This window comes from Polistes dominula, unplaced genomic scaffold (genome assembly GCF_049000335.1).
Source record: "Polistes dominula isolate Pdom_NZ unplaced genomic scaffold, Pdom_raw_medaka contig_26, whole genome shotgun sequence".
Taxonomy (NCBI): Eukaryota; Metazoa; Arthropoda; class Insecta; order Hymenoptera; family Vespidae; genus Polistes; species Polistes dominula.
This window is the reverse complement of record NW_028300939.1, coordinates 2,184,500-2,208,091: the sequence shown is the minus strand read 5'-3', so window position 1 is coordinate 2,208,091 and position 23,592 is coordinate 2,184,500. Positions and strand designations below refer to the sequence as shown.

General features: G+C 27.4%; 1 protein-coding gene across 6 annotated transcripts in view; it reads right to left on the bottom strand.

Moving 5' to 3' along the window:
- Syx1A (syntaxin 1A) overlaps positions 1-23,592 on the bottom strand; it is a 63,299-nt gene that overhangs the window by 25,220 nt on the left and 14,487 nt on the right. For 4 of the 6 annotated variants that reach the window (XR_016176253.1, XR_016176254.1, XM_015329996.2 and 1 more), the window contains exons 4-8: positions 8,245-8,319; positions 7,804-7,986; positions 7,364-7,437; positions 6,665-6,802; positions 6,079-6,189 (exon numbers count right to left, since the gene is read on the bottom strand). Coding sequence is in view for 4 of the 6 variants with exons in the window: in XM_015329996.2 (XP_015185482.1) it covers positions 6,079-6,189; positions 6,665-6,802; positions 7,364-7,437; positions 7,804-7,986; positions 8,245-8,319 (581 nt within the window). In the remaining 2 variants the exon portion in view is untranslated. Of the gene's footprint in view, positions 1-5,368; positions 5,568-6,078; positions 6,190-6,664; positions 6,803-7,363; positions 7,438-7,803; positions 7,987-8,244; positions 8,320-23,592 lie in introns of those variants that run through there. The other 2 variants (XM_089171547.1, XM_089171546.1) reach the window with 2 other exon arrangements.

The window sequence follows — 23,592 nt, the reverse complement described above, 5'->3', positions numbered from 1 at the left end:
TAATTAAAAATTGAAGTAATTTTATATTTAAAAAAAAAATGGGGGGGCAGGGTGGAAAGAGAGATGCATAATATAAACAATGAAATAATTTTCTATATTCGGATAAACAATCATAATTCGTTCCTACGTACGTACGTTCATTTTTTCTTTCCACATTTATATATATATAATTGTGTGTTTATTATTATTATTATATTATTTAATTCATACTTGTTAATAATAAAAAAATTGTCCGATTAAATGTATTCAAATATTTAATTGATGTCTCTAAGAATTGTAATATATTTATTTTATCAAAGAAAAATTGAGTGTACAATTTTAAACCTTTGTTTACTACCCTTTTTGTGGAGTATATCACGCTTACCACACCCCGGACGAGAAAAATTGTTATAAACAATTAACTATTGCATAAATTTACTTCAACATATTTTTCGAGACTTCTTTAATACTTACTTTAAAAGATTATATAAGTTTAATAGCTTTCAATTAAATTGAAATATATTAAAAAAATAATCAAAGTTGAGAACAATTGAGAAAAATGATTCAAGTTGCAAAAAAGAAAAGGTTGTCTGGGTCTAATGGACCCAAGTGTGGTAAGCAAAGGTTAAATGAATCATTTATTACTTTGTACATGTAAAATAGATATAGATAATAGATAAATAATAAATTAAATAAATAAACAAGAAGAAGAATGTGAGAGAGTGAGGATACACGTTGAACTAAAGTTATATTTTGAAATAATAAATAATAGTAAAACCAAGTACACAATTTATTATTAAAATTGTTGATCGTTCATTCATGACGTTTAGAAAACAATAAAAAATAATAATAACAATAATAATTATTAAAAAAAAAATCCCATAAAATAAAAATATCGTTCATGTATGAAATTTTTAATAGATGTTTAGAACTTTCTCTCAAGTTTATTTCTAATCATCAACGAAAGAGAACATTGATTGATTGTAAAGTTAAACACACATCACCATCACAATTCACACGTACAAATCATCATATACCATCATACACACACAGACACACACATGTAAAAAAAAAAACACACATAATTATGCAAGCCATTTTAAAAAGAAGAAGAAGAAAAGAAAAAAAACCGTGCAGAAACATAGCAAAAATACTACTACTATCTATGCTACTTTAAAGTGTTGTGTGCTGTGCGATTATTATACTTGTTGGATTATGAAAATAAAACGACAGAAAGCGAAATAAAAAAAAAAAAAAAAACGATCAGCACGAATATCGATCAGCCTAATTGCATTGAAAAAAATTAATAATCATAAAAAAAAAAAAATAATAAAAAGTGTATTTACAAAAAAAAAAAAAAAATAGTAAGAAATATTCATTAACGTTATTTATGATTTATTATGTCGTATAATGATCATTTTGAAAAAAAAATATGATAAAAAAAAAAATAATTGATAATAAACTATATTTATCAAAATTTGGATGTATTATATATTTTATATATAATATAAAATATTATTATTTTATATTATATATAATATTAAATTATATATATATATATATATATATATATATATAAATTATATATTTTATAATAATAAATATTATATATAAATATATATATATATATATATATATATTTTTTTTTATTTTTTATGAATTATTATTTCCTGTTAGTTTATATATTTTCTTGTAACGATCGTTTAAAAAAAAAAAAGAAAAAAAAAACTGATAACGAAATATTCATATTATTTATAATGAGTAAGGTGCAACATGGTTTTTTTTTTTTTTAGAAAAAAAAACAAAAAGAGTAGTAATGGAAACCATGAGATTATTTAATGATAGATTATTAAACATATAATGAGATTGTTAGTCATGGTCACGAGAATAAATAATGAATGTATGAAGCAATGAGAGGCCGATTAAAAAAATAAAAAAGAAAATATAAATGAATAAAAATGTTCTTTGCACTACTGGTGATAAAGTATATAATAAAGCTCTGTAAAAGCTGTAAAAGATCGTTTGTGAAAAACAATTGATGCACTAATGCAATAACTAATATTCAGACCGATAGGATTACATATTTCAATTATGAATTTCATTATTATTATTATTATTATTATTATTTTAGATTTTTAAACTGGTGTAATAAATATTTTTGAAATATTTTTTTTCTTCTAAATATTATAATAAAAATAAATGAACAGTATATATTATATAATACACACAGTATAATATTAATATAATATATATTGTAATGATATTATATTAATATAACTAATATTAGTATTTATTATATTATAGTATATAAATAAATGAACAGTATATATATACTATAATTAATACTATATATAGTGTTAATATTAATATAATAATATTAGTACTATATGTATATTATATATAGTAATACTATTATATTAATATAATTAATATAAGTATTTATTATATTGTAGTATTACTATACTGTTACTAATAAATAAACAGTATATATATATATACTATAATTAATACTATATATAGTATTAATATTAATATAATTATTAATATTAATATAATAATATTAGTGATATATGTATATTAGTAATACTATTATATTAATATAAATAATATTAGTATTTATTATATTATAGTATATAATAAAAAAATTAATATATAATACTATATAATAAAATATATAGTATAAAAAAATATATCTATGTATTATACTATATTAATTTAGTATTTACTATATTATAGTATAGTATATATATATTAATTATATAATATTAGATATATTATATGATATAATAGATATATATAATATAATATTAGATATATTATATAATATATATATATATATATATATATAGAATATTCTACGAAGAAGACATTTTCATATAATGAGTAATGTGCAACAGGGTTTAAAAAACAAAACAAAAAATATAAAGAGTATATATATTTATATATAGTTTAAACAACTCATAATGTGTATATCCGATCGGTCTAAACAATAATACTAATCATTGTTCTAACAACTCTATTTTTTTTCTTTATATTATTATTTCTCTATTTTACGTGAGATTCTAATTGTCAACTACAAAAGGTTCTGTCGAAATCGTCAATCGAAATAAAAATTAAGGTTGGACAACTTATATTAGAACTGCTAACTGCATTCACCTGCATTTATACTTTTAACATATTCTGTCGAATAATATAAAAAGAAAAAATATCATTTCCGTTACTGTACAAAGTTCTGTATAATTTGTTAAACTTACAAAAGTGTTCTTTTCTTTTTTTTTTTTTAACATGATACAAATTGATTGAAACTTAATAAACAAATGAATGATCGTGCAGTTTTGCAGGTATAGTTATCCAACCCCGTTTTTATTGAAATGTAGAAAAGAATTTCGCGTATAATATACGAACCATATACAGAAGAAATTCCATTTTGGTCTCGTGTTTTTCATTTCGTCAGTAGCTGCATATCCTTGATGATATTAAACCTCGTCGTATCAAGAAGAAACTCTATCCGAGTATTTATTATTTAATGTAACTTATTACAGTACGTATATAAACAATAAAAAAAAAATAAACAAAAAATATTTACAGATGCCGTTAAAAACTACTTTTTTTTTTTTACATTAGAACCTTTTTTTTATTTGTTTATATTTATATTTTTACCTTAAGTGTTATTTTTATTGTTTTTTTTTTTTTTAGTTACCACGTTTGTTTTTCTTCGTTTATTGAAGAACGAAATGGTTGAAGAGATCTTCTCGTTTCTTAAAATCATCTTCTTTTTATCTACTAATATTAATAAATATATATATATATTTATGTGTATGTAAATACCCGAATGAATACACTAATAATATCTGTATGTGTATAAAGTGTATGCACAAAATGCATAATACACAATTGACGACAATACACGCGTAAACTAAACCGTAAATTATAAATGTTGGTTGTTGTTTTAATTATTTTCTAATATTTTTTTCTTTTTGTTATACATATATAATGCGTATATATGTATGTATATGAATATGGTTAGAATACGCACACACACACACGTAAAATTACACAATGGACACGTAGAAATTTATCCTAGTTGTTTGGTTTTTTTTTTTTTTTTAATAAAGGAGATGAAAATTTATTCAATCGCTGTTCATTTTGAAAAAAAAAAAACAAAAAACAAAACTTGATTAAAATACAAAAGAACATTTTCATACAGATGAATGAAGAAGACATTGAGTTAGTATTTTTTTTTTTTTTTTTATAAAAACGCATGTTTATATGGCTGTAATATAATATATGTTACCATTAATAAAAAAAAAAAAAAAAAAAAAAAAAACCATGAAAAATTCAATTAATTTATGAAAATTAATTTAATAAAAAGTTACTTAGAAATGATTATTAATATTAAACATTGTTTATCAATGTATAAGAAAAAAATAGTAATTGATAAATAGTAGTAATATACAGTAACAAAAGTAGACTTTTATTTTAACAGATCAAATTTCAATCCTATATTTTAATTACACACACCTGTTTTTTTTTTTGGTAAAGAACAGCTCTGTAGTGCGGTGCTAGAGTAACCGATTCGTAACCGCGGTGTCGCGGGTTCGAATCCTGCCAGTCCCCAAATTATATATTAATGATTTTTTTATTATATATATTTTATAAAGTTTATATATTATATATTATATATTTATATCATATCATATAACATATAATAAGAAATATATAAACAATACAAATTAAATATTATATATATATAATAATATATTTATATATATAATTATAACATTATATATAAAAAAATAATATAAATATAATAGATAATATAATAATAATAAGTAAAATATATAAATATTATAACATATATTAAATAATATATAATAGAATGTATGAATAATATAAATAAAATATAATCAATATATTATAATAATATAAAAATAACATTCTATATAAAATTTAATATATATATTATTATATACACTTTTATAATATATATTATAATATATAATAAAATATACAAATAAATATAATAATATATAATAAAAATTATACACATAAAACATACATACCATATTATTACATAAATATATAATATATATGTATATTATACATACATAATTTTTATTATATACTAACTAAACACTTTTAATTATTTCATATAAAAGAGACTTTCATAAATTAACTGAATTATCCACACTTTAATAATGGTAACATATATGTACATATACATATACTTATATATCTATGTATATATAAATATATGTATATATATATATTTTGACGGACGCACTAAACAATCACGTATAGAAACGCAATTTAGTTTTGACAGAGCAGGTTAGTACGTAAAGTTAATATATATATAGTATGATGAGAGTAGTATAGACAGAGCGTTTCATGGACAGAGGCACAATTAGCACACCCATGTTCGACAGGATAGAGCGATACAGTTAGAGATACACACAGACAGTATATTGTATATATATAATATATTATATATATATTGGGCGTGTATATATGTATACATATGTACATACATCGGCTGTACTGTTATGTTGTTAGTAGTAGTAGTAATAGTAGTAGCAGTAGCAGTAGTACTAGTAGTAGTAATAATAGTAGTAGTAGTAGTAGTAGGAATATTTGTCATGTCATCAGCGATACATATAGAGAGAAACACAAGAAAGCGTCATAGTCCTTGGATAATTTGCGTCTTAAGGGTTAAGTAGGAAGTTAAATCTTGTATAAGAGAGTGAGTAATATATATATGTATATAATATCATAATAATAATAATCATAATCATCATCATCAAACAAAAAAGCAATGGTGCACGAAGAACGAGAGGAAAAGGGAAGAGCAAAAAATTGTATCCAAACGCAAGTCAAATCAAACAACAGAGGGTGGGTTATATAGGAAACAAGGTACTTTAAGGGTGTAAAGTTAAACTGGGAAGCCCAAGTTAAAGATAGAAATCCCCAAAAATAAAACTATATAGGGAAATAATATAATAAATACATTAATATTTATTTAAAAATAAAATAAATAAATAAATAATGTAATATCGTCGCGTTTGTCCAGTCTGACGAGAAAATTTTATTAATAAAACTTACCCGTCGTGCTTTACTTTGGTACTTGAGTGCTTTTTTGGTGTCCTGCGTAGCCGTTTGAACATAATCGACCGCATGTTCAACGTGATATTCTATACGGTCAATCATCTCACCCTGTTATATAACACAACACAAACATTACAGTCAGTTTTCGTTTTTTTCTTTAGATTGGTTAATCAAAAAAAAAATTTATATAATTTGTACGCAATTTAACCCTTTGCACTCGAGTGGCGCTGATACGGCGCCTGACTGACTGATTTCAAGTCTCTTGTTTACTCTATCTGCTTATTTACGATGTATGATAAGATATTTCTTTCAAGATAATACTTAAGGGGTTGGAAAGGGACTGTAAGGTTTATTCTGATCGTAATACACCTGGTGGTAGCTGGGAAGTAACAAATAATTGTTGTGAAATTTGATTATTTGTATACGTTTGTTTGTTTATAAATGACTTTTAAGATGCAAGTTCAAATGTTTCAGTAATTTGGGTTGAAATCGTCATCGAGTTGTTGTTTAATGCAAGTGAAAAAGGCCTCAAGTGCAAAGGGTTATGGTAAATTTATCATAAAAAATTATTAAATAATCTTACCTGACTTTCCACTAACATGGCCATGTCCATGAACATGTCGTGCAATTCTCTGATTGAGTTTTCAAGTTTTATAATATCAGCGTGACGTGCCTCAATGTCTGCAAGGGTTTGTTTTGCTTGTTGCGTTTCCATGATGATCTAATGATGATGATGATGGTTGTTTTAAAGAAAAAAAAAACAACAAAGAACATTGAATAAATATAAAAAAAATATTAACAATTTGTATCTTCAATGAGGAAGAGGATTGCTTGAACAATACTTGATTTATTAATTATTAATAATTACGATTATATTTGTATATATGAGTCGTTTATTTTAAAAGTGGCCTGACTCCATTGCTGGTGAGAAAATGCATATTATTCACTTAATAATTGACACTTATTTGACTGAATTGACTTGACTGACTGACTTGACTTGATTCACTGACTAAACTAACTTGACTGACTCAGGATCGAATTGACTGACTTAACTCATTTGACTTGACGGACTGACTTGACTGAATCAATAAGTATCCCTGTTTTTAATTGCATTGAAACACAAACCTTTCAATATTTCAATTCAAATATAAATGAAGTTAGGCCATTTGCAAAATAAACGACTCATTTAGACAAATGGGAAGTTCTGGGGGGGGGGGATGGAATGGGATAAAAAGGTACAGATAGAATTAATAATACAATGAATTAATTTATCAAAACATACCCCTTGCGTAAATACCGCTGGATTTCCTTGCTCCAACATTTCTTCGAGTTCATCATTGGTGGTCGTCCTCCCCGCTAAAAATGGAAGCCTTTATTGGTCGATGAAAAGAGGGTTGGTTGTAAAGAAGAAAGGGGAGGGCCACAAGTAGAGAAGAAGCTCGTTCTTTTAACGAAACAAACAAAAGTAAAACCCCCAAGAAAAAAAGAAAGAAATACGCGTGCCTGTAATTAACGGTACTTTCAAGATAAACCAAATATTTTTTAATGGAAAAAGAACATGTACGAGTCAAATGAATTCACGTGAGACAATTTACACACACACATACACACACACACATACACACATTTGTGTTCATACATTTTAATGTTAATATTATTGATATCAGGCACTTTTATTATTAATCGTTGATTTAATGAAACAATTGAAATGATTTTACTTACTTATTTCAAGCTGTCGTTGTATTCTTCCCTTACACCGTTCCCTATAATCGGTTTGCGTTCGATTATATTCTGACATGACTTCAACGAACTTCCTAGACAAGGTTGAATGTTGTGTCTTGCGTATCCTCAGATCGGCCGACGATTTATTCGTGTGCTCTTCCTGCTCGATATTCTGTTCTATCACTAAATGCAAAAAACACCAAGAAAACGGAGGAGATAGGATGGGAAGAGAAGGGAATTTCAAAAAAAAAGTCCAAAAAAAAAAGTGTGTGTGTGTGAGAGAGAGAGAAAGAGAGAAGCACGAGAGATAAAAGGAATAATTTTTTTGTTGATAATTAATTTAATATATATATGTATATATAAAAAAAAAAGAAAAAAAAATGTAAAAAAAAAAAAAAGATATATTATATTCTCAAATGACATTTTGCAAACAAGACTTACCCTTTAACTTGGCCCTGACTTTGTTAGCAGTTTTCTTGATGTCCGACATCAGGTCTTCCAATTCCATTTTGACCTCTAAATAAAAAAAAAAAAAAAAAAAAAAAACAAGAAAAAAGAAGAAGAATATTAATTATAAAAATTAGAATGGGTCACAATATTTCGTTTTTTTTCTTTTTTTTTTATTAGAAATTATTTATTACACTGTTATTAATATTTATATGTGTCTTATTATATGTTTTATTATTATTTATTGTGTGTTATTAATTTATATATTATATATTAATATATATTAATTATTTACCCTACAAATTAATTTTTGAATTAAACCCATGTCTTTTCTGTTTTTCTTTTTATTTTTTATTGTTTTTCATATCAACCATACATAGATAACAAAACCCATAAGAAATAATAATTTGTCATTTGTAATATTGGTAGTTTAATAATATCATGTAGATATTTAAAATATTAAAGGGAAGAAAAAACTTGTCTAAACTATTTTTATATTACCAGAGAATGTTATTTAAAAAGGTATTCGACTATAACACACTAGAACATACTAGGAAGATCAAGTTTTAATATATCCTTCCATGACCTAACCCTTCTTATATGCGTGAAGAAGAATAAGAGAGACACAGAGAGAGAGTCTCACTCTCTCTCTCTCTCTCTCTCTCTCTCTCTCTCTCTTAATACAAAATAAAAATAAAAAAATAAAAAAACCTTCACGCCTACGTACGAGATACACATTTAGCTGACATTTAACCCCTTTAACGTTTAATCAGACAAATATTTCTAATAAAACGTGCTGTTGCTGTTGTTGTTATTTTGTTTATTAGTTGAGATGTGATGTCATGTGATATATCCCGTGGTGACCTCAGAAAATTTCTTTTTTTCTTTTTTAGTGTCATAGAATTAGAAATCGATCCTAAGAGAAGAATCTTCTTCTTCTTCTTCTTCTTGCTAACGTACTTAAAAATTGCAATCTACTTATGTGTTGTTACATAGGATGAATTAAGAATACAATTTGGCAATATGCCAAAAGATAAGAGACCAAGAGCTCATTGTCAGAAATAAAAGGGCTTAGGACAGTCAAGATGAACAAAGTATTGAGAATAAGATAAGGAGAAAAAGAGAGAGAGAGAGAGAGAGAGAGAGAAAATTGCTGTAGTATACAGATTTAACATTAACTTTATGTTTTAATCTGTATATTCAAATGCAATATTCAAAAATTCCCAAATTCAAATTCACTTTAAAACTTTTCTTTCGATCTGACGTCATTTTATTAATCAGTTAATTGTGATTGACGTGTATACTCGTCATTAGACAAAATCGCTTATACTCATCATGAATGTTTTTGATCGATTTTGTCTAATGACGTGTATACTCGTCCTGGATAAGGGATTTTGTCTAATGACGAGTATACACGTCATGCGTATCAAAGTAACGATCATTGGCCATTTAAATTGTAATTTTTCGAAAAAAACAAAAGGTATTATCAAATTTCAAGATATTTAGAATATTTTGAGCCAATGACGGAATAAAACGAACAAATGAAAAATATAAATAATTTGAGATGAACTTCATGCGTGTTCCTTCCCCCGTATGCACCGGGCTGCAACAGCTTAACAGTTCGCATAACGAATTGATTTGTGTGCAATGATAACGTGTTTTTTTTTTTTTTAGATGTTAGCCTAAAAAGGGGGCAAAGGTAAAAGTCAGAAGGTTGATTTATAATTAGGGTTCATTCAGGTATGGGTCCAGTCATGAAGTGAAATGCGTGACGCCGGACCAGGTGTAAATATTCTATGCATAATATTGAATTTTTGATCGTGTTTTTAGTTTAACATTGTATGTAATATATGTTTGTGTTAATCAAATAAGTGTAAATATTAGTTAATAAAATAGTTAATTTGATAAAATAAACTTCATCTTGTTACGATCCAATATCTTAACAGTTGCAAGTTACTCTGTAATTGACGAGTATAGACGTTATGAGCTCGATTCTGGTGACACAAAACGGTTGCGCGTACTCAAACGAGAACACCACAGTTAAACTGGTTAAATTATATCATATTTGTCCTAATAATAATAATAATAATATGTTTATTTTGAAAACAATTTGTTTGATGTATTTGTTGTATATTTCAACAACGAATAGAAAGTTGTGTGAAGCCTTAGGGCCACGATAAAGCCCTAATCAGATTATCCTACCAACAGAGACAGAAATAACATGTGGATTATCTTTTAGAATACTCGAAATATTTTATTGTTGTTCGATCTTTTGATATTTACAAAAAAAACAAAAAAATGGAAGATTACAAAATAAATCAAAAGTTTCGGATAAATTGATCTTGTGTAATTACATTTAAATAATTATTATTATTATTTTATATTAAATAAAAGAGAGAGAGAGAAAAGAAATAAACAATTGTTGTCTTTGAAATGTATGAATATTGTAGTTTGATTTATTATTCATTTTTTTTTTGTTCTTCAGGTAACACAGATTATCCAATCGTGTTACAACACCATTTGTTAGAGTTTGAGTAAAATGACGACAAATCGGGGTCGTTTACACGAAACTTTAGTCAAAAACTCTCTCCCACCTGCTGAGAAAGCAACGAACGTACGCCCTTTTCTCTTTCCTCCAACCTTTTTTTGCCCTACCATTCTGAAAGCTCTTCTCGAAACAAGTCGAGAGAGTTTTAGGAAAGGGTGGCTTAGGTGAGTAGGTGGGTAGGTTTTAACCGCAATCGAAATTCAGTGAACTGGAACCCCTTCTAAGAAGTCGACCTCATATATTATCAATAGTCAAGTATTATATGTGCCCATAATCATGAAAGTGATCTAATTATAAGTCAAAATGAATTAAAAAAAAAAATGTTCCTCTAAGTTTATCAGTTATTACGCACAACATTATTATAAACTAAATCAATTCAATGTAATTTAAAATGATATATTGTCAGGGTTTCTTGTTACATTAATTTTTGTAATATTTATTTTAATCTTGTTACCTATGTCGAATAAAATAATTCAATCGAATTTGTTATATTAGGAGAGATTAATTTATCGATTTTAAATTTCAATATTTTATTATAATAAAATTCCACAGATTAAAGTTATTTAATATATATTTTATAATATTATATATATATATATATATATATATATAATATAGTTTTATATATATTATAAAATAAAAATATATATAATATTAAATTATATTATTTTATATTATATAATATATAAAATTATATTTTACACATATTTATTTTAATATAATTTTATTATATATAATTATTACTTCGGGGTAAACACCTTAAAGGGGTATACTTGAAAAATAAAACTTCTATATATAATTATTATATTAATTATAATAAATTATATTATATATTTTTCTTTTAATATATTATACAATATTTATATATATTGTAATATATATATTATAATATATATAAATAAATTAGTACTAGTAAATTAGTATTAGTATATATATATATATTTATTTGTTTATTTCATCAACTTTTACTATGATCATTCAAACATTTATTACAAGACTTATTGAATTATTTATTCATTTATTTTTTTTTATTTTTTTTTTATTGAAAAAGTTATAAAAGAATATTTTTTCATTTCATTTCAACAAAGTGTGAGAAGAGAGAGAGAGAGAGACAGAGATTTCCTTTCTCTCTTGGGACTAATGAAGCAGTTTCAAGCGATAAAGTAGATAATATAGAATAGTCGATGGGAGTATGCGATGGGGATTTGAGGATGGTAGCTTATCTAGGGCAAATTAAATGGGTCGTGTTACCGGAACAAAGGTTAAAACCATGAATTCGTATCGACCATTACTACTACTACTACTTCTACTACCAACTACTACTATTTATTACGATAGAATTTCATTGATATATTTCATGAATAAAGGATGACCAAAATACGAGACTTAGAAAACACGATATAGGGTTTTTTTTCTTTTTTTCTCTCTCCCCCTTTCTTTTACTCCCCTTTTCTCAGCCCTTCACAATATCAGGAAACTTTATACACCCCCTTATCTTTATCTCCATTCATCAAATCAAAACTAGAAGAGGGGTAGAGCTTTCTCTTCATCCCTCTACCCCTAAAGAAGAAGAAAAAAAGAGAAGCCAAAGTAGGAAATCTTAAAATACACTTCTTCTTCTTTCTCTGTGTGTGTGTGTATATATATTTGGGTTTGTATTTGTGTGTTGAACGATAATCCGATTTATTCTTTATCACTATCACTATCTCTCTCTCTCTCTCTCTCTCTCTCTCTTTTCTTTCTTTCCTTTTTATTTTTTGTTATCTCGTTTTAAAGGACCATCAAGAATATTTCCACTCGATTTATTCGTATACAAAATCCACTTATTCATCTTTCAAGGAAACCAATTGGCAAACGAAACGAGAACGATCAAATATCTAGAACGAAATCATTTGTATCGTTTAAATATCTTCTTTTTTTTTTTTTTTTTCTTATTAAAACCTTTGTAAGAATTTGTAAAAGTAATGGATATAATATTAATTCAATTGAAATGAATATTTTATTATAAAGTAATAATATAAGAATACCTATTGGATTGTTCGCAAAGTGATTTCATTTTTTCTTTTGTAAAAATGAAGAATAATTTTCGTTTCCAGGTTAAAAAAACCTAGGCCAGGGTATCGGCAACCCGCGGCTCGCGAGCCACACGTGGCTCTTTAGATGCGAAGTGCGGCTCGCGAGCCACATGCGGCTCTTTAGATGCGAAGTGCGACTCGCGAGCCACATGCGGCTCTTTAGATGCGAAGTGCGGCTCGCGAGCCACATGCGGCTCTTCGCATGTAAAAGCTGCGGCTCGCGAGCCACATGCGGCTCTTTAATCAAATTCCAATAATTTTAATTATTTCTTAAAAGAAAAAAAAACATAAATGAAAAAGTTGATAATATAAAAAAGGAAAGAAATATTTATTAGGGATTCGTATAATTAAAAGTTTCCTTCAGGATTATTTTCTATGTTAGAAATGTGATTTATTCTAAGACGACCTTATTTCTTTTCGTCCTTCGTTCTTCTTGCTCTATGTATATAGATATGTTATTCGTTTGTTATAACCATAATTCTAGAAATGGTATCTATTACAATAGTATCTCTGTCTTCTTCTTTAATTGTTTGGCAATGGTCCAAGTTTCCTGATATCTTTCCAGCTTCGATGAGTATCCCTTTATTCCTTTTTTTTATATATATATTATATATTTAATATATATGATATAAATTTATTTATTATTATATATATACAGTACTTATTAAATTATTATATTATTATAATATATACAGTACTATTAATACTGTATTTTATATATAATATAATATGTATATTAATATTAGTATATTAATACAGTACTATGTAATTATATTTATATATATATATATATTAAATATTTTAATGATATATTTATACAGTAATATATTTTGTTATGTTTATATATATATATATATATATATATATATATATTAAATATTTAAAAATACCATATTTATACAGTAATATATATTAATATAATACTCTATTAATATGGTATATATAATAATTATTACACAGTGCTATAATATTTTAATGTAATTATATATTAAATATTTCAATGCTATATTTATACAATAAACTGCTTTACCAATACTCTTCTCCTAAAGTCCCCAAAATTGTGATCCATTAGAAAATTTCTCTGATCCTCAGAAAAAATGTGAAACATATTTACTCATCAAAGTTAAGTTTTATGTTTTAAGATTCATTGAAACATAATTCAATTCATAATACATAGCTTTCATAATTTTGATTACAATGAATAGTCTCATTATATTAACTAAGTACCATTTTATATCCTCTTAGATCACAATTTTGTTTATAAATATATTTTTAACACTGAACAAATTCTATTACCGGTCTGTATAATTTAAATGATAAATTTACTGGGGGGAGGGGTAGGGGGTTTGGTCTGTAAGTTCAAAAATGTTTGATGTTCTCTGTTCTTTTCTGTACATTGAACCAATGATCGATCCTAACGTTTCCTTAGAAAAACGTTTTCTGCATTCTGACATCTGAAATTTTCTTTAGAGAAATACGTAAATTTATTCAGAACGAGTAGTAAGAGAAATAGGAACTGTCATTGATGTTGAATACAACCAATACATTGATGCTGATGCAGATGCTGATGTTGGTAAAATCTTAGAATCAAAAGAGAACTCTACTAGCAAATGTTCTACTCGTCAATCGTAATTGACGTTTCTATGGATGAAAGGAAACGAGAAGGAGAGAGAGAGAAAGAAAGATAGTGTGTGAGAGAGAGAGAGAGAGAGTGAGAGTGAGAGAGAGATTTCATAGAGAGACATGAACATATATATATATCTTTGTATCTAACATTGAAGGAACGCAAAGCAGCAATGTTTGATGCAACAGGCAGGAAGGCAAGCAGAGGTAGCAGTTAGCTTTAGTATAACGCGTGCATGATCATGGACAATGTGGCTTCCTTATCGAACATCGTTTCCGTTAACGACTATAACCAACGATGACGCGACTATAGGTTGTATCTTTTCTCTATGGGACAAGTGTGTTATCATAAAATTATGTTTGAAAAAGATTTTCCTTAGAACTCGTATTATAACAAATTCATAGAGAAGTTTGTCTTATTTTGAAACTTGATTTTTAAACTTTAATTTTAAACTTGATCACGCGCAATATCATTTATTTATATAAATATTAAATATATAATATGTGTATAATATATATATATATATATAGAATATATTTTAATATATGTACATGTGTATTACAAAATAATATATTAATATAGTATTATATTTATGTAGTACTGTATAAAAATAGGATAAAAGAATATTTAATATATAAATATATTAAAATAGTACACTGTATAAATATAGTATTAAAATATTTAATATATAAATATATTAATATAGTACTGTAGTAATATATACATTACTATATTGTATTATATTAATTATTATATATTATATTAATATATAGTATTATATTTATATAGTACTGTATAAATATAGTATTGAAATATTAAATATATAAATAAATTAATATAGTAGTGCATTGTATAATATACTATTATATTTTTATAGTACTGTATAAATACAGTATTAAAATATTTAATGTATAGTTATATTAATATAGTACTGTTATTTAATATAATATATATATTATTATATTATACTATATTAATTATTATATACTATATTAATATATCGTATTATATTTATATAGTACTGTATAAATATAGTATTAAAATATTGAATATATAAATACATTAATATATAGTATTGTAATAATATATATATATATATTATTATATTATAGTATATTAATTATTATATACTATATTAATATATAGTATTATATTTATATAGTACTGTATAAGTATAATATTAAAATATTGAATATATTAATATAGTAACTGTATTAATATACATTTTTCTTTTATTACATTCTTTTACATTTTTATCAATAAATAAAGATCTATACAAAACTTATTAGTTATTGGTTCATACTCTATAAATGCACCTTCCTGTATATTACTATATTATAGAATGATGACTATTACCTACTACTCCTACTATTATTACTACTATTATTAGGTGCCAATATAAAGCATGTCTAATAAATTAAATTCCATAATTGAACTTTGATTTGATTCAAAGAATAAACCTCTCCACATTCTGTAAAGTGCATATTAGTTTCCACTTTTACTTCCCACACTTTTTTATTTCTTTTATTTTTTATATTTTCTATCTTTCTCTTTCAATATTTTTCTATCTCTCTTTTTCATTTCTCTTTTCTTAGTTTCTTCCCACGCCTATTCCATTCCTACGAATAGGAATCCTCTTCTTATCATTCGTTCCTTCTTTTTTCTGGTTTTCTTTCTTTCTCTCTCTCTCTCTCTTTCTCTCTCTCTCTCAATTCTCTATTTCCTCCCTTTTTTTTTTTTCTATTCCCTTTTCTTCATCTATTTTCTCACGATTTATCTAGAAGCAATTTCTGATTCCCTGATACAATCTTTTTCTTCTACGCCCCCACCCCCCACCCACCCCCCTTGGCTGACTGACTATCTTCTTCATTTCCTTTTTTATTTTTTTTTTTGATCTTTTTCTTCTTCTTCTTCTTCCAATTTTACTCTTTTACTTTTATCTTTTCTCTCTCTCTCTCTCTCTCTCTCTCTCTCTCTCATTATATTTTAAATAGCTCCATTCTTTTCTCTTACATTATACTTTAGCGTTATCTTTTTCTAAACTGTACAAAGTTCAATTTCAATACTGTTGAGGATAAAAAGTGAACAACAAACCAAAACAAAAAAAAAAACTAAGAGATCATGAAGAAGAGGTATCAAGTAAAGAACTAGGCCGACCGATGGAGCTTTTCCTGTTTTTTATTTTTCAATGATTTTCACGAAGAATATAAAAAAAAAAAAAAACAAACAAAAAAAATAGAAATGGAATAGAATAGATTGATCGAACCATGGAAAATATGTTTGATCTTTTTTACCAATACAAAAAATCCACACGATTTATAATCCAAGTCTGCACATTACAACAAGTGTTCATTATTTCTTTTTTTTAAACTATAACTTTAATCAATGCAAAGCTAATATATATATACATATATACATATATAGTAGTAAATGTAGGGATGGAGAGGTATATATATATATATATATATGTAACTCGTCGAAGCGAGAGAATGATAAAGTAAGAAAGAAAGAATAAAAAAAAAAAAAGAGAGAAAGTAAAGAGCAAAACACATCACATCTACTCTAACCACTCTCTTACGGTTGACCTAACTTTCCTTTTTTTTTTTCTTCTTTAGACTCCATTTAAACTTTTCTTTTTTATATATATATATATACATACATATATATATTTTACATGCTTACGCAGCAAAATAACTGGTTCTACTCAACTCGTGTAAACTACAAAATTAGTTTACCAACCCCAATATCTCACCCCACTTGTTCTAACAAATCAATCGAGAGAGAGAGAGAGAGAGAGAATCCACCTGACATCATTATTATTACAATGACCTACAATTAAAATGTTCAATTAACAATTTTAACAACTATTCAGATGAAATAAGAACGTAGTATTAAATATACTAGTAACAATCTAGTAACGATTGAAAAATATCGAACGAAATCAATAGAACCCATCGGTTTTACCAATGTTAAGAACAAACCAACCAAGACAATCAAACATTCTATATATATATTAGTCTGTCTTGAATCTGAAAAGATGGCCAAGGTCCAGTTAATAAGCTACCTTTCCTAAAAATCCAATACATATATATATATATACAGAAGGAGTTCACGTAACATCAGACACTCATATATATCTCAAAAAATAATATGAACGATTCAAAAACAACTGAAAGGGGTAGTGGTACAGGGTCATACGATTCAGTTGATCAGTTGAAGCTGAAGGTAATATCAGAAACGATCGATTTCTGTTTCCATCAGGAAAACACTGCATCCCGTAAGATTCATGTAAGTGTTACAGCTACATTTCTGTGTTTAAGTCGTTGTATATGAATTTTGTTATTGATTTTCAAAACGGATTAGATATAGATCACGTAATGTTGTTATTATCTTGTCCCCTAGTATCGGACAAAAATAGTCCCTTAACGCTGGACAGTGAAAACTACTATTAAAAATAGCAGAATAAAAGTACAAGCAACAAATCAAAAACGTGAAGGCCCAAAGGAAGAAATGAAGTAAAGGGGGAAACAAGACAAAGGAGTAAAAGCTAAGGGGAAAAGTGGAGATAGAGGATAAGAAAAAAACCAGCCATTGACTGAGATATCTGAAATTGAAAGAAGTACTTGGGTAGTGTGCTTAACAAACTACAACGAAGACTGGATACAGTGTTTCAGCTGCCATGGGTGGGCTCATGAAGCATGTGCAGACATTCTTGAATGTTCAGACGTCTACATATGTGATCGATGTTGGATGATTGCAAAATTTCCAATGCTAGTTGTTCGAAGTTAAATCTGTCCGATACTAGGTGACACTTTCAACGATTGTGATATTTTTACAGCAAAGTTTTATTCTTATTTTTCAATATGTTTATACAGAAGTTGTACTTTTGTTAATTTATATTGAATCTATAGTATGTTGACTTCACTAATTATTAAATAAAGTTACATTTTTCGAAATAGTTATTATTTTATTACAGAAAAATCTTACGTGTCTGCTATTAAGTGACTACCCCCTCCCCCATTTAAAAAAACAATGTGATATATGATTTAACGATGAACAAAGTTTCTTGTAAATCTTTGAAACTGTAATAATGTGTTAATCATAAATTAAAAAGTAACCGGAAGGAAAGATCAAAGAGATCAGTGCATTTATTAATGTTGCACCCTTAACCTTAGGACAATACGTTGGCTTTTAATGAAACGCCCACTGATTTGTAAGAGAATTACATTCTCTTGTGTAAACAACTCGCTATTTTACACCCATGCACATGATCTTGTTACCCACGCACCTAATTAAATTCTCATTGTTGATTTACGTTTTATTTAAAAATAAAATTAAATTGAAAGAAAAAATAAGAAGAGAAAAACAATGTTCTATAAAAATACTTTTTCCTTAAGTTCTAAATTTAAAACAAAATTATATTTATAAATGATAATAGGATCTTTAACCAAAATAACTTTGCCAAAAATCCTATTAGAAATATTTTATAGAAAAAAAAAAAAAAAAAAAAAAAACGACGAGACAATGGAAATTGATTACAAATGGATACGAAAAAGAGAAACGAAGAGGAAACGGAAGTGATAGAATGAACGAATTACTACTGCAGAACACTATGCTCAGACATCTACATTCATCAATGTCAACCTGTTGCAAGGTTACATCGACATCGTCCTCCTACCTTTTTCATATAACTTTCTTCTTCTTTTTTTTTTTTTTTTTGGATAGTATTAGTTTTTTTTTGTTCTTTTTCAATCTAACGAATTACTTTTTTCTATCGACAGAAATTGTGGAAGCAAAATCTCAAAGCACAAAAATGTTCACATTTAGAAAATCTTATGTTAAACAAAATGATATTTAAATTCACAATAGATTAGTCATATATATAGATATATATGTAAGTAAGTAGTTTAAATCAATCATTGTGTGTACACACGTGTATATATTCAGAGAGTATTGGGATCTCTGGCGAGGGGTGGGGGAGTTGTTATTTTTGAAATTGATCGATGTATGAATTTCTTTCTACAATCACTGTATATATATATATTCTCTTTAACACTATACATAGCCAATAGGATTTATTTGTATATACAATAAAAATATAAACGGTGTTCAATCTATGATTAATACTGAATGCCAATAACACAGAACGGCTAATTATCTTATGCGTATAATCGAACAATGGATATATAGTAAACCATATTCCGTTGTGCTTTATCACATACATACATATGTATATATATATATATATAATATGTACATTGAAAATATATATATATATATAACGATTACATTACTATATAGCTTGATGCAAAACGCAACTGGCGTGAGAATAATCGATTATCGAGCTACCGAGAGACAAATGCGACACGGTTTCCAGTTCACGTCATTAATATTATGTTCTCTCGACAAGGGAAAGAAGGGTGAGTGTGTATATGTGTTAGAAAGAGAGAAAGAGAGAAAGAGAGAAAGAGAGAGAGAGTGAGTGAGAGTGAGTGAGTGAGAGAGAAAGAAGGAAGGAAGGAAGGAAGAGATATCACTCGGTTATTCTAAAAAGGTACCTTTCTAATATTTATACATTGCTACGAGGCTAAATTAATGTCATCTCGTACGCATGTGCAAGGAAATAGTCAAAGGAAGGGAAAGGACAGAAATAAAGGGGGTGGGAAAAAAAGGGAAAAAAAAGGGAAAAATACAAAAAGAATAAAAATTCTTTTTATATCATTCGTCATATGTGCTTACAATACAATTTATACAGTTATACAGTTATACTACTAGTGTTCATAGTAATACGAGAATCACCAACCCCACCCACCAATAGAAATGAAAATCTGATTGTTCTTTATGTTTTTAAAATGAAAACTTCTGTTTTTATTATTTTTGTTTTGTTTTAATTCTAAAAAAAAAATTGATGAGTTTAACTGGTGATATTACATTGGATTATTTTCATTTGACGTTTAAGACCCAGCGCGCACCCATTGAAACATTGAAGTTCCTTTTTCCCTTTTGATTGAAATCCTTTGATTGAAAAAGTAACGTTTCATATTTGTATTTTTTTTTATCACTTTTTTTTTACTCTTCTTTTCCTTTACTCTCTCTCTCTCTTTCTTTCTTTTTCTCTCTCTTTCTCTCTCTACATTTTTTTTTGTCTTTATTTCTCATAGGCTATATGTGGGTATAATAAACGCAAGTGCCAAGCTTATATCTTCTAAACACAAAAGCTATGTGTTTGTTGTACACTGTGTTACTTGCTTGCTTGCTTGCTTGCTACTGAGATACTTTCCTTTGACATAACTGGAGCTTTAGAAACGTGCCAACATTAAAACTTGCCGAGTGGAAAAAGAAGAAGAAGAAGAAGAACAAGAACAAGAAGAAGAAAGAGTTTGAAAAGACAGTGAGAAAGAAGAGAGAGACTAAGTTAAGTAAGCATAAATAAACAATATATCAATTTTTTTTTTTACATTACCCAGATAACAAATCATCAATCACTCGTGTTATACACAAATAATTCATTCACTAATAAAATTCATTCTATTGCATACAAAAGATTTGTTTAAGTTTAACAAATATCAATGCAGATACAAACAGATTGTTCACAAATCGAAGAATCCAAGCTGTTTTTTATGCATATTTACAAAATATTATTTTCAATATGATTCGCAATTTAATACACCGGTTAAATTAGAATAGAATTTTACCAACTGCATATGTAGTTTTGATCGTAGCTGCCGAATATATCCGACACCTGTACCGAAAAAGTTCAAACGTTAATATCAGAGGAACCTAAAACTCGAAGAATCCAAAGTGTTTTATGCATATTTGCAAAATCATCCTCATCTAATACTCCTGTAAACTAGAATAGAATTTTACCAACTGTAAATTTAGTTTTGATCGTAGCTGCCGGATATATCCGACACCTGTACAGAAAAAGTTCAAACGTATGTATCAGAGGGACTTTCAAACTATTAGATCAAGTCATAAGTAACTTCCGTATCTATTTTTCGTATTTATCTACTATAAGTAATCAAAACAACCACATTTTTGATATCACTGTATAAATGAGGATTCAGTTAAGTCTTCTGTCAACTTTTTTCGATGTAATCAATGTTACATTTAACCCATTTTTCTTAACCTCTCAAAATGGATAGTAAAAAAAGTGCATATTCGACATGCAACGCTTTAAGAATTGAAACAAGGCCAATGGCACTAAAGTGGCAACTGTAAAAATATGCAGCGAATACGGTGCAGGACTTGATAACTGATAGGACTGTCAGAATATTGGTTTGTAAAATTGCCCTTGTGGAGATACGAGCTTAAAAAGACGAACCGAGTGCAAGGACGTCTTTCCGACTTTGATCGAACCCTTTTAAAGGTAATATTGGAAACAAAATCCAATGGATACGTCCAACGGATGCAAAGAGTACAAAAAAAAAACACAAAACTCCATGAAAAAACATCGTGCACTTATCAGTCGCAGAAACGTCATTGTTTGTCTCATAAACAAAAAACGGAAGTTACTTATGACTCGATGTTGAGTGTGACTCATCGTAATTCCCGTCAGGCCACAGGGGGTTACTTTGTATTGAAAATAATCGAAAGTGTCAGTCATATGTGACTGACATGGCCTAAACGTAAAGTCTAATGTCAGTCACCGATGACTGACGTGGCGCATAAGGTGTTAAATGTAAGACAATATTAAAAATATACAAATAATACTATTAACGAGCGAATGTGAGAAATACTAACAACAACAACAACAACAACACAACAATAAAAAGATGATATAAAGTAAAATGTGAGAGAAAAAAATGGAAAGATAAATATAACAGCAGTTTTCAAGCTAACAGGAGAGAAGGGAAGGGGGTGTGTTTGGTGTGGTAGGAGTAGGAAAACCAAACAAACGTGTTAGCTTAACAAATAGATGAAAAAAAAAAAAAATGAGAAAAATAGAAAAGGGAAAAATAAGAAAGAAAAAAAAATAATAAGTGTGAAAGAGAATAAAACAATAAGAGTGAGTGAGAAAAAGAATTACATTAGAAAAAGGAAGAAGGAAAAGTATTGTCGTGCGTGAGTAAGCGCGAGCGCACTGATGTATGTGTGTGTGTGTGTGTGTAATGTGTGTGTGTAAAAGAGGTAGGAAGGACAGGGGATGATAAACCAAGCAACCCCCGTCTCTCTCAGTTGGCAGCTACAACGGCAACCAGGGCAAGGACGATTACCAACCCCCTCTCTTTTAGCCCTGTTTTCCCTCGTGGGACGGGCGAGCAACCGCCGACACCCTTTACTATATCCATCTCTCTTTCTCTCTCTCTCTCTCTCTCTCTCTTTCTCTGTCTCTTTTTCTCCCTTTTATCAACCAACCAAACCAACCCCACCCTACGCTTTCGAACTTAACGGTTACCTCGCTTCGTTTCGCTATTGAATTCGGCTGCCGAGTTGAAGAATATCAAGGCTCATTTATCTGCCTTTCACCACGAAAGCCATCGAGTCAAACGAGCATTACCCAACCCCCATTCTCAGCCAACCCCCACCCCTTAGACACCTTTCTTGATTTCGTTTAACAAATCTAGCTGTTGAATTTTCTATTATTTCTATTTCTATTTCTATTTCTAAAGATTTAGAAAGGAAAATATTGGACATGTCGAATTAATGTTAAACGTTGTACAATGATCATTGGTTAATTTTTTGGATGAGGTGGAATTTGTCAGAAAAATTTTATTGTAATACTACTTGGATCGTTTAGTTTGTAAGTAGTGTAAGTCTATCTTTGCATTGTCTCAAGAAAAGGTTGACATATTTATTAGTTAAATATTGTACAATGATCATTGGGGTTAATTTTGTTGAGAAAGGGGAGGAATTTGTCAGAAAAATTTTATTGTAATACTACTTGGATCGTTTAGTTTGTAAGTAGTGTAAGTCTATCTTTGCATTGTCTCAAGAAAAAGGTTGACATATTTATTAGTTAAATGTTGTACAATGATCATTGGTTAATTTTTTGGATGAGGTGGAATTTGTCAGAAAAATTTTATTGTAATACTACTTGGATCGTTTAGTTTGTAAGTAGTGTAAGTCTATCTTTGCGTTGTCTCAAGAAAAAG